The sequence below is a fragment of the Chionomys nivalis genome, chromosome 3, assembly GCF_950005125.1.
Source record: "Chionomys nivalis chromosome 3, mChiNiv1.1, whole genome shotgun sequence".
NCBI classification, from domain to species: Eukaryota; Metazoa; Chordata; class Mammalia; order Rodentia; family Cricetidae; genus Chionomys; species Chionomys nivalis.
Window position 1 is genome coordinate 58,704,358 of NC_080088.1, and position 13,330 is coordinate 58,717,687.

The 13,330-nt window shown below is 47.5% G+C and overlaps 1 protein-coding gene across 1 annotated transcript in view; it reads left to right on the top strand.

Annotated features, from left to right (window-relative positions):
* The first annotated feature begins 1,504 nt into the window (after positions 1-1,504).
* Positions 1,505-13,330, top strand: part of Parp14 (poly(ADP-ribose) polymerase family member 14) — a 33,718-nt gene continuing 21,892 nt past the window's right edge. Inside the window, exons 1-5 of the mRNA XM_057764533.1 lie at positions 1,505-1,698; positions 6,987-7,117; positions 8,210-8,231; positions 9,921-10,154; positions 12,237-12,473. Of these exons, the coding sequence (XP_057620516.1) occupies positions 1,512-1,698; positions 6,987-7,117; positions 8,210-8,231; positions 9,921-10,154; positions 12,237-12,473 (811 nt within the window). The 5' untranslated portion in view covers positions 1,505-1,511. The remainder of the gene's footprint in view (positions 1,699-6,986; positions 7,118-8,209; positions 8,232-9,920; positions 10,155-12,236; positions 12,474-13,330) is intronic.

Consider the following 13,330-nt stretch of genomic DNA (forward strand, 5'->3'; position numbering starts at 1 on the left):
GAGCTAGTTCCAGGACAGGCTCCAAAGCTACAGAGAAACCCTGTCTCGAAAAAACAAAACAAAATAAAATAAAATAATAAAAATGTATTTAAAATAAGTAAACACATCAGATTATTGAAAACTAGTGCTTCTGGTGAAAGGTCTACAGGTCTTCATTTCTGTTCTTGTAGCTTTTCTGTAGGTTTGATAGTTTTCAAAATAAAGAAAAAAACGAGGAGGAAAAAAATATTTAAATCCAAGAAACAAACATAAAGACTTTCTGAGCCCAAACTCCCACCCCCACCACAGCCTGACTCCCCATCTTCCTGTTCAGTCACCTTCTGGGAAGGTATGGCTAGGTTTGCAGTTTCTACTTCCTTCCTTTTGTCAGATTTCAGGCCTCTCCAAACTCCCTGCCCTCTCTGTTTTCATCAGACTGGGCTGCTAGGGCAACAGAGGGCCAGCACATCCTAACCCTGGAGTGGCAAAGCCTCTAACTGTCTCACACATCCGCTCATTGCATGCTGAGGATACACAGTTCCCAGCTCTTCTCACCCCTGTCCCAGTCAGCCCTCTTCACTCCTGCGCTAGGATCCAGTCTCTTGCCCCACTCCAGGCTGAACTTTTCATATCCGTCAGCAAATGCTGCCTTCAGTGGCAGCTTAGAGCATATGGTTCCTCCAGGCCACTCTGCAGTGTGCAGGTCGGCAGCCTTCTTTCTCCTGAGTCCACTCCAGCACCATGCAGCAGCCCTGGTGATTCTGTGCATGTGAGTCACCACCCAGAGTCTCCCCTCCCCCAATCCTCTAAGGTCCTTTCTTGATTCTCCTTAGGCTTCAGGTGCCATGTCACCTGCCCTTATAAGCTCTTCTGTCCTTCCCTTAATTAGGCTGGGATCCCCTGCTCTCCTGCTCCAGCGACACCCGTTTACTGTCTTCTCTCCTGTGTCCCCACATCCGTGTCCCTTAGTTGCACACATGATCGGTGCTTAGCTCACATTCCTCAAAATTGGGAGTTTGTTCACGGAAGAGAAAACAGAATTCAGAAGCAGGAAAAAGGCAGGTTAAATTCTGACGGGTGGTCCCCAAGAGCGCAGGGAGTATCCCGAGAGGATCATTTGTGAGCCCCTTCCTTCTCTCATACAATGTGGGTTTTGTGTATACTGAAGTTATCCTAGGGATGGAGCAAAGCTCAGCAGTGGCTGGGGTGAAGTGCAGGCTGAGCCCAGCTAGGGAGCCATTGTGTAAGGTGCATTGCAGACCAGAGTCCTGGGGACTGCCAGCTCAGGGGGATTGACTCACTTCTGTGGGGGCTGGAAAATAAAGAGGGGACTGGGAATGCCCCAGGGTCCTTGGGTGTGTGTGGGGATTTGGGAGTGATGCTTTATTCCAATTCGGGGTCAGCTAGGTGAAAATAGAAAGTAAGGACGCTGAGGAATTTCCAGGAAATGAAACCGAAAGAGAAGTTAACTCAAAGTAAACTCTGCGCAGCTTTAGGCGACCCAGCAGTAACGGTTTCGCAGGCCTGCCAGGATGGCAGAGTCCGGGCCCTTCCCGCTGCTGGTCGAGGGGTCTTGGGGCCTAGACCCCCCGAAGACCTTAATCAACAAGTTGCAAATGTACTTCCAGAGCCGAAAGAAGTCGGGCGGAGGGGAGTGCGAGGTCGTCCCACAGCCCGGGAGCTCGGCAAGCTTCCTGGTGCTCTTTTCCCCGGAGGACGGTGAGAGGCTAAAAGGTCGAAAAGGGTCGCCCGGCGCGGGGTTCAGGCCATCGGTGCCGGGCCCAGAACTCTGAGCAGCGCGACGGAAGCGGGAGATCCTGGGGTCAGAATCGGGAGTGGCCAGCGCATCCAGGAGTGGCAGTTCCCTTGCTCTTCCAGGAGCTTCCTGGTGCTGTGAACCTTCCCGTGCTTTGCTTTTTCTTCCTTCCTTCTTTCTTTCCTTCTTTAATCCTTTTCCTTTCCTTTTTAGAAATGTTTTTATTATTCAAGTGGTGCAGTTAAAGAATTAAGAATCTTGCAGAGTCTTGGGTCAGCTAGCACTGCAGAGTTCTACTAGCTGGGGGGTGGGGGACAATGTCTTTGGGAGGTGAGCTTGTGGAGGGAAAAGCCCCAGGGCTCTAGTGCCACAGCCTGGACAAAGTCCTTCTTTGTCCTTCTGCCCCAGGGTGGCCTGAAGTGGTTGTGGGCTTTGAACTGGGGTGGGGGTTCCAATGGAGGGTTCCCTCATGGCAGGAAGCTCCAGAACCATTGAGCAGTTGAATGCTCCCCACTTCTGTCTGCAATCTGCAAGGGAGGCCCAGCCTTGTTTGCTCAGGGTGTTGACTGCCCAGACCTGTGGCTCCAGGAAGGCCACCGTTAGTTCTCACCTGAGATATTTTTGCTTGTTTGTTTTTGTTTTAGGAGGCAGAGTTTCTCTGTAGCTTTTGAGACTGTCCTGTAACTTGCTCTTGTAAACCAGACTGGCCTTGAACTCAGAGGAATCTGCCTGCCTCTGCCTCCAGAGTGTGGATTAAAGGAGTGTGCCACTACCACCAGGCCTCACCCGAGATTTTGTAGACCAGGGTCACCCTCAGAATGCAGACAATTCCTCCCTCTTGTCCTTGGATTTGGAGAGACCTTTGGAGTGAACCAGGGGCAAGGAGGCCAAGGAAGCCAGGCTGTAGGGGCAAGGAGGCCAAGGAAGCCAGGCTGTAGACTAGATAACAGCCCAACAAGGAGCCAAGAAGAAAAAATGAAAGAAAGAGACAGGTGTAGAAGGTATTGACACAGGTTTTCAGAAAGCCTGGTCAGGAGGCAGGAGAGACCTGCAGGGTGCTGAATCCCTCTGGAAGGCAAGAACCTTATTAATAGTCCTAGGTTGGATTTCACCAGGGTGGGCTCCACAGAGAGCTGACAGCAGAACCTGTTTTCTCATTTTCTCTTTTCCTAGAGCAGTGTGGTTCTCAACCTTCCTACTGCTACAACCCTATAATACAAACTGTGGTGATCCCCAATCATAAGATTATTTTCACTGCTACTTCATATCTGTAATTCTGCTACTGCTATGAAGTGTAATGTAAATATCTCTGTTTCTGATGGTCTTAGGCTACCTCTGAGAAAGGACCTATGACCCTCATAGGGATCGCGACCCACAGGTTGAGAACGACCTCAGAGGGTTAGAGGATTCCCAGTTTGATCCCAGCTGTCACTACCCCAGTAGACACAACCCTTATGGAGTGTGTTCTTCTCTTGAGCTGTCTTCAAATGCTGGTCGCAGGTTAGGGGTACAGACTGCTGCATCCTGGTCACAGGGAGGGCGGGGGAACTAGACCCAGCCCCAGCTCTGTTCTAGACACTTTAGTACAGGGAATGTGGGTGAGTGGGGAAGCATTTGCCACCAGCTCTCTGAGGTGACTGGGACATGCTGAAGTCTGAAAAATCTCTGCTGTTTATTGAGAGCCTCAAACCAACAAAATGGAGATCTCTAAGATACTGGTAGTTTAGTGACACACACAGCATGGGGAAGTATGGTTGTGAGGCTGTGAGTCCCAGCTGTAGCCTTCCCAGCAGGCCCTGGGCAGCTGAGGTGAAGGCTGGGCTCTCACCCCAGCTCAGTTTTCTCCCTCCTGGGGCTCCCAGTGCACAGCCCCCTCTTCTCCCAGGTGGCTCAGCTGATCCCTCTCATTCACTCCCAACACAGATGACTCAGAACATTAAAATGGAACATTGTCGCAGGCCAGTCTTTGGGGTGACTAGAACTTCTCTTCACTTTCAGTTTCCTATTTGAGGCCCCACTTCCTCCTCAGCAGCAAGGCAGCTGGAATTTCCCTAGGGCAGCAGCTTTCCTTTCCTGTAGAGGCCCCACCCTCCTTCACAGAAACACCCTGAGCAGGCATGACTCTATTCATGTAAACCTACACCAGCTGGGCAGTACTACTGCGCCTACCAGTGCAGTAGTGTATACCGGTACCAACAGGGAGGTCTCAGCTTTGAAGGTCAACTGGGTTTGTGTACTGTTGAGTATGTAGGTGTTTCTTTCCCCCCTTAGGACACTGAGCTATACTCTCAGACCCAAACTCAAATCCCTGTATCCCCATTTCAGGTGGACACACTTTATCATACATTCTAGTCTTAAATGGGCCCCTGTTTATTAAGTGAGGGCCTAGGTATTCTTGTAATAAAGGAACTCACCTTCTTTAAAAAAAATTGTGGCTGGGCAGTGGTGGGGCACACCTTTAATTCCAGCACACGGAAAGCAGAGGCACATATATCTCTGTGAGTTTAAGGACAGCCTGGTCTACAAAGCAAATGCCAGGACAGCAAGGACTGTTACACAGAGAAACCTTGTCTCTGAAAACCATACAAACCTACAGAAAAGATTTATTTGTATTGTATGTGTATGGGTGTTTGCTCTTTATGCCTGTATACCACATGCATGCAGTGCTTGCAGAGGCCACAAGAGGGCATCAAATCCCCTGGAACTGGACATACAGATGTCATAGGCCATTATGTGGGAGCTGGTAACAGAATCGGGGTCTTCTAGAAGAGCAGCCAGTGTTCTCAACCATGGAGTCATCTCTGCGACCCTAGAACCCACCTTCTTAAGTAAAACTGAACAGAGCTGACTTGAGGTGGGCACAGGGGAGAGACTAGACGTCAGAATTTTGCCTCCTCCTCCCAGATTCACTCTCTGGATGGGAATCACACACTGTTATTGCCACCGTGGCTCTCTGGCAATACTTGTGCCCATACACATTGCACACATCCAAGAAGAGACGGCCATGCGTGGATGCCTTGGATGGACTTCACCAAAGTCCAGGAAAGAGGAGGAATGTAATACAGAGGTACAGAACATTCTGTAACAGACTTCAGACTGTTCACACAGAGGTCACACTGAGGTCACACAGTCCTCAGTCCCCTCACCAGCTGGTACAGCTTCTGTGGAAACTTCTGACTACTCATAGAGTAGAATTAGAGTCCCATGTTCCTTCTCGAATGGATTCTAATGTCTGTATCTGGGTGTACATCTAAGTGAAGTCACTAGACCTACCGACTGCATGGTTGAGGTGGGAGAGCCATCATGTGTCCCTTTGTGACAAGCTCTGAGCTCATCAGACTAGCTGTCCATCAGAGAACAAGGGGACCCTAATGTTTTGCTGTATCTGTGAACACCAGGGCTCAGGTATCTTTCTCCTTGGCCATGCCCTTCCTGTTCCTTTCTGCTTCTCCATGGTCTGAGCGACACTGATTTTCCTCGTCTCTCTCTGGCTGCCGCTTCTGATATCACAGTTGACAATCTCATAGCTCTTCATGTGGTTCACAGCGTTCCTAGAAAATACTTTCAATGGGAAACCTCTGCTCCAGAAGTGTTTATTTCTTTATAGCCACTCAGCTAGACTGTGGGTGAGTTGGAAATCAAATGGCAAGTCTTTGATTTCTGTAGAGTTTCACTAAGGTCAGCTGTCTGGTGTTGTAATTCTGTTTTTGCAAAATCTGTTGTATTCTGTTTTTGTTTGCTTGTTTGATTTGCTTTGTTTCATTTGAGACAGGTTTTCTCTGTATAAAACTGGCCTACCTGTCCTGGAACTAGCTCTTGTACACCAGGCTGATCTCAAACTCACAAAGATCTGCCTGGCTCTGCCTCCCAAGTGCTGAAATTAAAGGTGTGTGCCACCACCGCGGCTCATTCTAGTCTTTTTTTTTTTCCTGTTCCCTTTCTGACCAAATATGGGTTGTTTATCATTGCAGTCTAAGGGATGGACTTCTGTTCATTCTGATGACCAACTGGGTCGTCTCCCTACAGCATGGGTCTCACCCCATGTACACAGTTGTCCCTGTGATTATAAATATTCCTACCTTCAGAGCCCACCCAGTACAGTACAGGTTCTGTACTACTACACTCTATGTTTCTTCAGTGGAATTCACTGACTGGCTCAAAACAATTCCAATGACCTCAGTAGTCAATAAGAAGGCTGAGGCTGTGTAAGTAGGATTTGTGTAGCAGGATGCTAACGGCATTCACCAGAGTTCCCTTGTGTGATAACATATCCGAGATAATCACCTTGAATAGCGGAAGGGTTTATCTGGGCTTTACAAGTTTGAAGTTTTTGGTCTACAATCAATTGACCTGCTCCTTTCAGGCCAATGGCACAAGGCAGTACACCCTATCGGAAACTCTTGGCTCTATAGTGATACAGAAAGGAGAAAAGGGCTGGGGTCCCAGGATCACTTTCTCCTCTGGGGAAATATGACTTCCTCTAAAACTCACTTCTTAAAACTTCCAGGACCATGAGCTGGCAACCATGTTTGTAATCTCAAGGCCCTAGGGGAATACTCAATAACTAAGATAAAGCAATGAATATTAAAAAGTAATCTAGGCATGGCAGCACATGCTTTGACCCCAGCACTTGAGAGACAGAGGCAGGCAGGTCACTATGAGTGTGAGTCCAGCCTGGTCTACCGAGCAAGTTCTAGGCCAACCAGGGCTGCATAGTAGCCTTGTCTCAAAAAAGCTCCATCAACAAATAAACCGCACCACCCCAGGAAGTTTAGAGGCAGGGGAATGACTCACTGGGTTAGATAGCTTGCTTTGTAAGTGTGAGGGCCAGAATTTGAAACTCCAGTCCCCTCGTAAACAGTTGGGCATGCCTACATGGACCCAGTGTAGAGGGCAGAAATGGCAGATCACAGCAAGCTTAGGCAATGAGAAAACTTCAGTGAGAAACCCCGTCTCCAGGCCAGAACTCAGAGAGCAATGCAGGGAAATACCCAGTGTCCGGCAGTGGCCTCCACGTGACCAGGGGTGTGCACTCCTCCATATGCCCACACGTCTACAACATGAATAATGCACACACAGTGACATTCACATCCCTGTGCTAAGTTCTCCTTATTTACAAGGGCTTGCTGCTTGGGGAGACAGGCTGAGCTGCTGGCTCATAACAATGAGTTTGTAGAAATCATGAACTAATTATGTAAGGAAATATTGCTTGAAATTTGGCTTAAAATCTTTTTATTTTTTAATGCTTCAGTTCGGCAGAATGTTCTGAAGAAAGAGAATCATGAGTTAGTGTGGCCAGGAAAAGGGACATTCAAGTTAACTGTCCGGTTGCCCGAAGACTCAGAGAAAGCCTCAGTCTCTAAGGAGGCAGTTCCAGAAAAGGTAAGGACACGGGGCATTATTCCAAGGTGTGTGGGATTCTCTATGATGAATATGGTGGAAATGAGCTGGGGGAGGTGGCACCCACCTTTAATCCCAGCACTAGGGAGGCAGAGGCAGACAAATCTCCATGAGTTTGAGACCAGCCAGGTCTACAAGAGACAGTATCAGAACAGCTAGGACTGTTACACAGAAAAACCCTGTCTCAAAAAAACAAAAAAAAAAAAAAAAGAAAGAAAGAAAGAAAAGAAAAGAGAAAAAGAAAAAGAAAAAGAAAAGAAAAATGGTTGATGAGGGCCTAAGTCACATTAGCCTGAGAATGGCAGCTTGGCTATGGAGGGAACAAGGACTGTAAACAATGGAGAAGCTGTCATTTTTGTCACTTTTGGAAGAGTCAAGACTGGGGGGCTCAATAGTAATATATTTGGGATGTCAAAGTTTGTATTCATTGCTCTTGGCCTCTTTATAACCAGAAACCTGCTGTTCTGTTTCCATCATCTTGAGGCCAGCAGTGTACCCCGTGTGTGCTGTTCCCTCAGCTGTGAAGAAGATTGTCAGGGACTTCTCTGAAGCACGTGCACTGTGTTCATACAGTAAACATGAACTAAGTGCCAAGTCAGGCAAACCTCTGGCTAAGCTGCCTCACAGGAGTCTCCTGTGTGTGTCTCGTTTCATCAGGGATTGCTGTGACAGCAAGAAGACACCATGTGACATGTGACATGTAGCTTTCGATCCATTATCCAAATGTGCCATTATCATTTCAGTTAACTGACATCTCCAGCCTGGCCCAAGAGGTATTTTATTTATATATGAAATGATTCATAGTCTCCAGGTGGTGGTGGCACACGCCTTTAATCCTGGCTCTCGGGAGGCAGAGGCAGGTGGATCTTTGTGAGTTCGAGGCCAGCCTGGTCTACAGAGTTTGTTCCATGACAGTCAGACAGTTACACAAAGAAACTCTGTCTCAGAGAAACAAATAAAAACAACCAAATAAACAAATAAGCAAACAAGGAACCAAAAACCAACCAAACAAAACCCAAACAGACAAAAAGAAATGATTCTTGAATTAATGCTGTCTTGCTGTTTGCCTTTTAGGAATCCGAGACAAAAAAAAGAAGCTACAGAAAAAGGTAAGTCTCAGCTAAGGTAGCCCTGGTGTTGACCAGGCAGTTTTGTGTTTATTAAACAAGTATCTTGGGAGAGCTTCATCTAGATGTCTAGATTCATACCAGACAGGTTCCACTCACCTTGGAGCCACCTGCAGGGGCATCATCTTTCCAGTCTGAGCCAGACGTGTTTAAAGCATTCCCTGAGGGAGCCCATTGCTCTTCTGGTTAGCTTCAGAGGAACAGGACCAGCTTTTTGTTTTGTTTTTTGTTTTGCTTTGGGAGATGTCTACAGCTGAAGAGAGGAGAAGAAGATGTAGGAGGTGGTGATAGACACTTGGACACTTGGGCTTTGGTGGCCAGTAATAGCAAGGATAGAACTTGTAGTGGCAAGGAGAGGATCTTTTTTCATTTTCTTTTTGGTTTTTCAAGACAGGGTTTTTCTGTAGTTTTTGGAGCCTATGCTGGAACTAGCTCTTGTAGACCAGGCTGGCCTCAAACTCACAGCGATCCACCTGCCTCTGCCTCCCCAGTGCTAGGATTAAAGGTGTGCGCCACCACCACCCTGCTAAGGACAGGATTTGTAGTGGATGCTTGTTGTGTGTCTCTCTGGGTAGCACCAGCTCTTCCTTCCTCAACTGCACAGGAAACAGCCAGCTCTGGGGCTGGGGTCAGGTCTCCGGCTGTGCTGGTGGGTGGGTCCTGCTCAAGACTTAAATGAAGGAGCAGCTAATAATACCCATGTAAAGGGTACCAAATGAAGAACCATACTGGATAAGATGAGCAAGAACAATGAAGAGATGCAGACACCGAATCTAAGGGAGAGGAATTCTTTCCCTGCATCACTCTGCCATTCGGCCTGGAGACGGGGTCTCTCACTGAACCTAAGTTTGCCCCTTTGGCTGGGCTTGCTGGCCAGGGAGCTCTGGGGATTCATCCATTTCTGCTCTCCACACTGGGCACATATAGCCATGCCCAGCTGTTTACAAGGGGGCTGGAGAGTCAAGCTCCAGCCCTCACACTTACACAGCAAGCTGTCTAACCCGGGGAGCCATTTCTCACTGATGCTGTTACAGTGTAATCTTTAAACTCTTACTTTGGAGTATGTACACAGCTTCCTATACCTTTGCTCTTCCGGGGAGGCCAACAGTAGTTCTCTAATGCAGTGGTCACCTGATGAGCCTCAGCTGTCTGCCGTGTGCCGCAGCACAGAGATGAAGACTCTACCCTAACTGTAGAAGCTTGGTTCTGTAATCACAGTCAAGTACTCGAGAGACACATATGAGGGAGGATGCCCCTTCCTCAGAAAGACAGAACAGAAAATGTAATAAAATTGAATTGGTGATAACAACAACAGCAAAATAAAACAACAAGGGCTACTTTTGGCTTTTAATCCACTAAGAACAACAACAAAACCCCCAACTACTACATTTTTGGTTTTGTTTTGAACACACTCTGTAGACCAGGCTGACCTGGAGCTTACAGGGATCCGCCTGCCCCAGCCTCTGGATGCTGGGATTAAAGGCGTGCACCACCACACCGGCTACATTTTAGTTTTTAATTCACTAATTCAAAAGTTCTACTGTGATGTCCTTTTAGCAGAGTTAGCCAAGATATGGATAAGGGCTAGGTTTGTCCCAGGATAATGTACTTAATTAAACCATGATTTGATACCTTACACCTTTCATTGTAATTTCCAGTTTCCTCAGATGATTTGGATACAGCACATTCTCCCAGCAACAGAACGGAAGATGTCCCAAAAGAATGTGAAACTGTTCCCTCCATGGTGGCATTTGAAAACCTGCCTGAGAAAGTGACTGACATAGTGCTGACCATCCTGGTGGAGAATATAAGCGGCTTCCCCAGTGATGACTTTAAGGTGGAAGTGATCCGAGATTTTGGCGTTGCCGTGGTTACCTTTCAGAGGCCTATAGGTGAGCCTCAGGGAGGCCCTGCATCCCCAGGCTTCTACCCACCACACCACAGGATTTGCGACATCTGAGTGTGTGACACTTTGTTGTATTGTGTAAACGGGGCCTCTAAGCCAATACAGGGGCCTTTCTCCTCAGATTTTGGAAAGATGAACAAATTCATTTTGAGATCCAATTTGGGTCTGTTTCATAGACTGCCCTTTATTACATGATTGCTTGAGTGGGTGGGGTGGGATGGGGTGTGGTGGGAGGATAAATAGAAAGTCCCAGGCGATTCTAACTGGAAGAGTTTGAACTCTTCCTCTACTTCCCCAGGAGGAGTTAAGACTGGCCTGTTACCATGCCACACTTCTGTACGGCAATGATGCCAACAGACTTACCCTTAGTGCAATCTTGAGTGCATTCTTCTTAGCTTATATTACTGCAATAAAGACCAGAGGTCATCAGCCTCCAAAAGGAGAGGTTTATGCCAGTTCACAGTTTGGGTGGCTTCAGTTCATGGTTGGTTAGCCCTGCTGACCTGGGGCTTACGTTGAAATGGTATGCATAGTGGCAGCATAGAGGAGAAAGAGAGAGACAGAGAAAGACAGAGACAGACAGACAGATAGAGACACACAGAGAGACAGACCGACAGAGATAAAGAGAGAGAGACAGACATAAACAAAGAGAGAGAGAGAAAGAGAGAGAAGCCAGGGTCATCTTGTCCCCTTCCTCCCCTATCAATGACCGGGACATTTCCCACAGGCCTCACTTGTTAAAGGATCCACTACTTCCCATAGCACCTAGTTGAGGACTAAGACTTTAACACATGGGCCTCAGGGACAGTTTCCTTCTAAACTATGGCCACTGTGATGGGCCAGGTACTGGTTTAGGGGCTGAGGCATAAAGATGGCTAAAATCATAGTTCCCTCTCTAGAAGAACTCAGTCTGGGAAGAGGAGGGAGGCATGTATGTCAATGAATAATGGAGACAAGAGAGAGGCTGTCTCCCAGGTGTAGTAACCTGAGAGGGGTGGGAGACAGGACCGTGATAGTTGTCCCCACCCGAGTGTGTCCTCCAGCAGTGTCACCTGACCATCTCCACAGGACACCAAGCTTGTTCATGCTGCCACTGCTCCCTCCTCTTATCCATTTGGCAACCTCTGCTTTAGTGTTCAAATTAGAGACCATATATAGACCATATATGGTGGTCCAAGTCTTGAGTCTCCTATTCATCTATTCCTTATTGGAGTCCAAAAGGCAATTCAACTGTGCTTAAGATCCAAACCTGCCCAGTGATACACAAACAAGGACTTGTATTTATTTCTCAGATCCCAGCACAATGATTGGCACGTGACAGGCTCATCATCCCCCTGTTGATTTAAAAGAGATAGGCTGAGTCCTGAAAGTAAATAGGACCAACTGAAAAAATAGAGGAGGGAGGGCTGTAGACATAGCCCTATTTTGGTAGTATGGTTCAATTTTATCCTTAGCCACACAATAAAACCACCGATCCCATTTGGAGAAGAGCATCTCAGACAAGAGTACTGCAGACATGGGCAATTGTGTATACAAGGACAAAAGAGAACCTTGAAAACATACCTAGTTGAGTTTTTGTTGTTGGCTTTTTTTGTTTGTTTTCGTTTGGGTTTTGTTTTTTTGTGACAGGTTTTCTTTGTGTAGCCCTGGCTGTCCTAGAACTAGCTCTGTAGACCATGCTGGCCTCAAACTCACAGAGATCTGCTTGTCTCTGCCTCCCAAGTGCTAGGGTTAAAGGCGTGCACCACCATCACCTGATTCATGACTACTTGTCCATGGCAACATGAAAATAAAACTGAAAGTGCGCCTTGGATGTGTATTTGAAACCAGTAGCCTGGCTGTGGATGTGGGCTCCTACCTGCTGCCATAGTGGGAATAAATAGACTTGAGAAAATAGGGTGAGGGGTGGCATTGTGAGGAGGGCATTCAGGAGGGTTGGCCATGGCCAAAGGACAGCTCAGTAGCAGAAAATACAGTAGCTGACTAGTCCCATTCTGGGTTGCAGCCAAGCCTCCCATACCATATAGAGATGCCACTGAAATTTTCTCATTTTCTTTCTGTTTTGTAGATACCAAAAAATTTATTATTGATTGTATCAGTCACCATTCGAACCGACAGCTGCAACTTGCCCCGAGACTTTTGGAAACAACAAAAGTAGTTAGAGTGGAAAACCTGCCTCCTGGGGTAGATGACTACCAGCTGCAGCTCTACTTTGAAAACCCTTTCAACGGGGGCGGAAGAGTCACCCAGGTTGAGTGTTTCCCAGAAGAGAGCTCGGCGCTGGTTGAGTTTTCAGACTGCAAAGGTAATGTGTCTTGGCCTGGCACCTGGGCATGACCTGGATGGTTGGCCATTTTGGTCATTCCTTAATCTCTCAGAAATGGCACCAATCTCTCATTCATCTGGATTTGATGCAGAACAAGGGCAGCAAGGCAGGCTCTGGAGAAGCAGCACAAGCTCACGAGAGACAGGGAGAGTCTCTGACGAGTCCAGCCTGTGACTGAAGGTCGCCATTCTAGGAACGTTGACAGGCCGTACTCACAGCCATAGATCTGTGTTTTATGTCCCTGCATTGATTCTCTAATCAACAGGTTTAGGGAGAGATGGACTCAGAAGCATGTAGAGTTCTAGAAAGTGTTCCTGTTCCCCCTGTGCTGTCCCTGTGATGAGACCAGATAATGGTGATTTCTCATATCCTCAAGAGGAGATGGAAGTCCTGTTGTTGATGACATCATCAGTGGTTCTTGAGTCGGACAGACTTGACTTACAATCCTGGCCGGTGGTCACTGGCATGGTGACCTTCATGAGCCCTCAAACCTTCTGTTTTCTCATCTGTAGAGGTAGTGTTGGAGTTACCTCAGAGGAGAGCTCTAAGGAGGAAAGGAAACAGTCCCTCAGCAGTGCTTGGCCTAAGGGGGTGCTGAGTCTGAGCTGGAGGTCACTCAGGCTGTCCACCCCATCTGAAGCCCTGTGGGAGGTTGGGCCTCTGAAGGTCACATTCCTTCCCTCAGGCCTGATACCTGCCCTAGGACTGAGTCCTTCACCAGGGTATCATGTTTTAGCATCCTTCTGCCATGGGTGCCATTTAAATCCAAGTTGTTGTGGGATTGATTCTAATCTCCATGCTGATACTACTTATGCGTGCCAACAGCTAAAACAAAG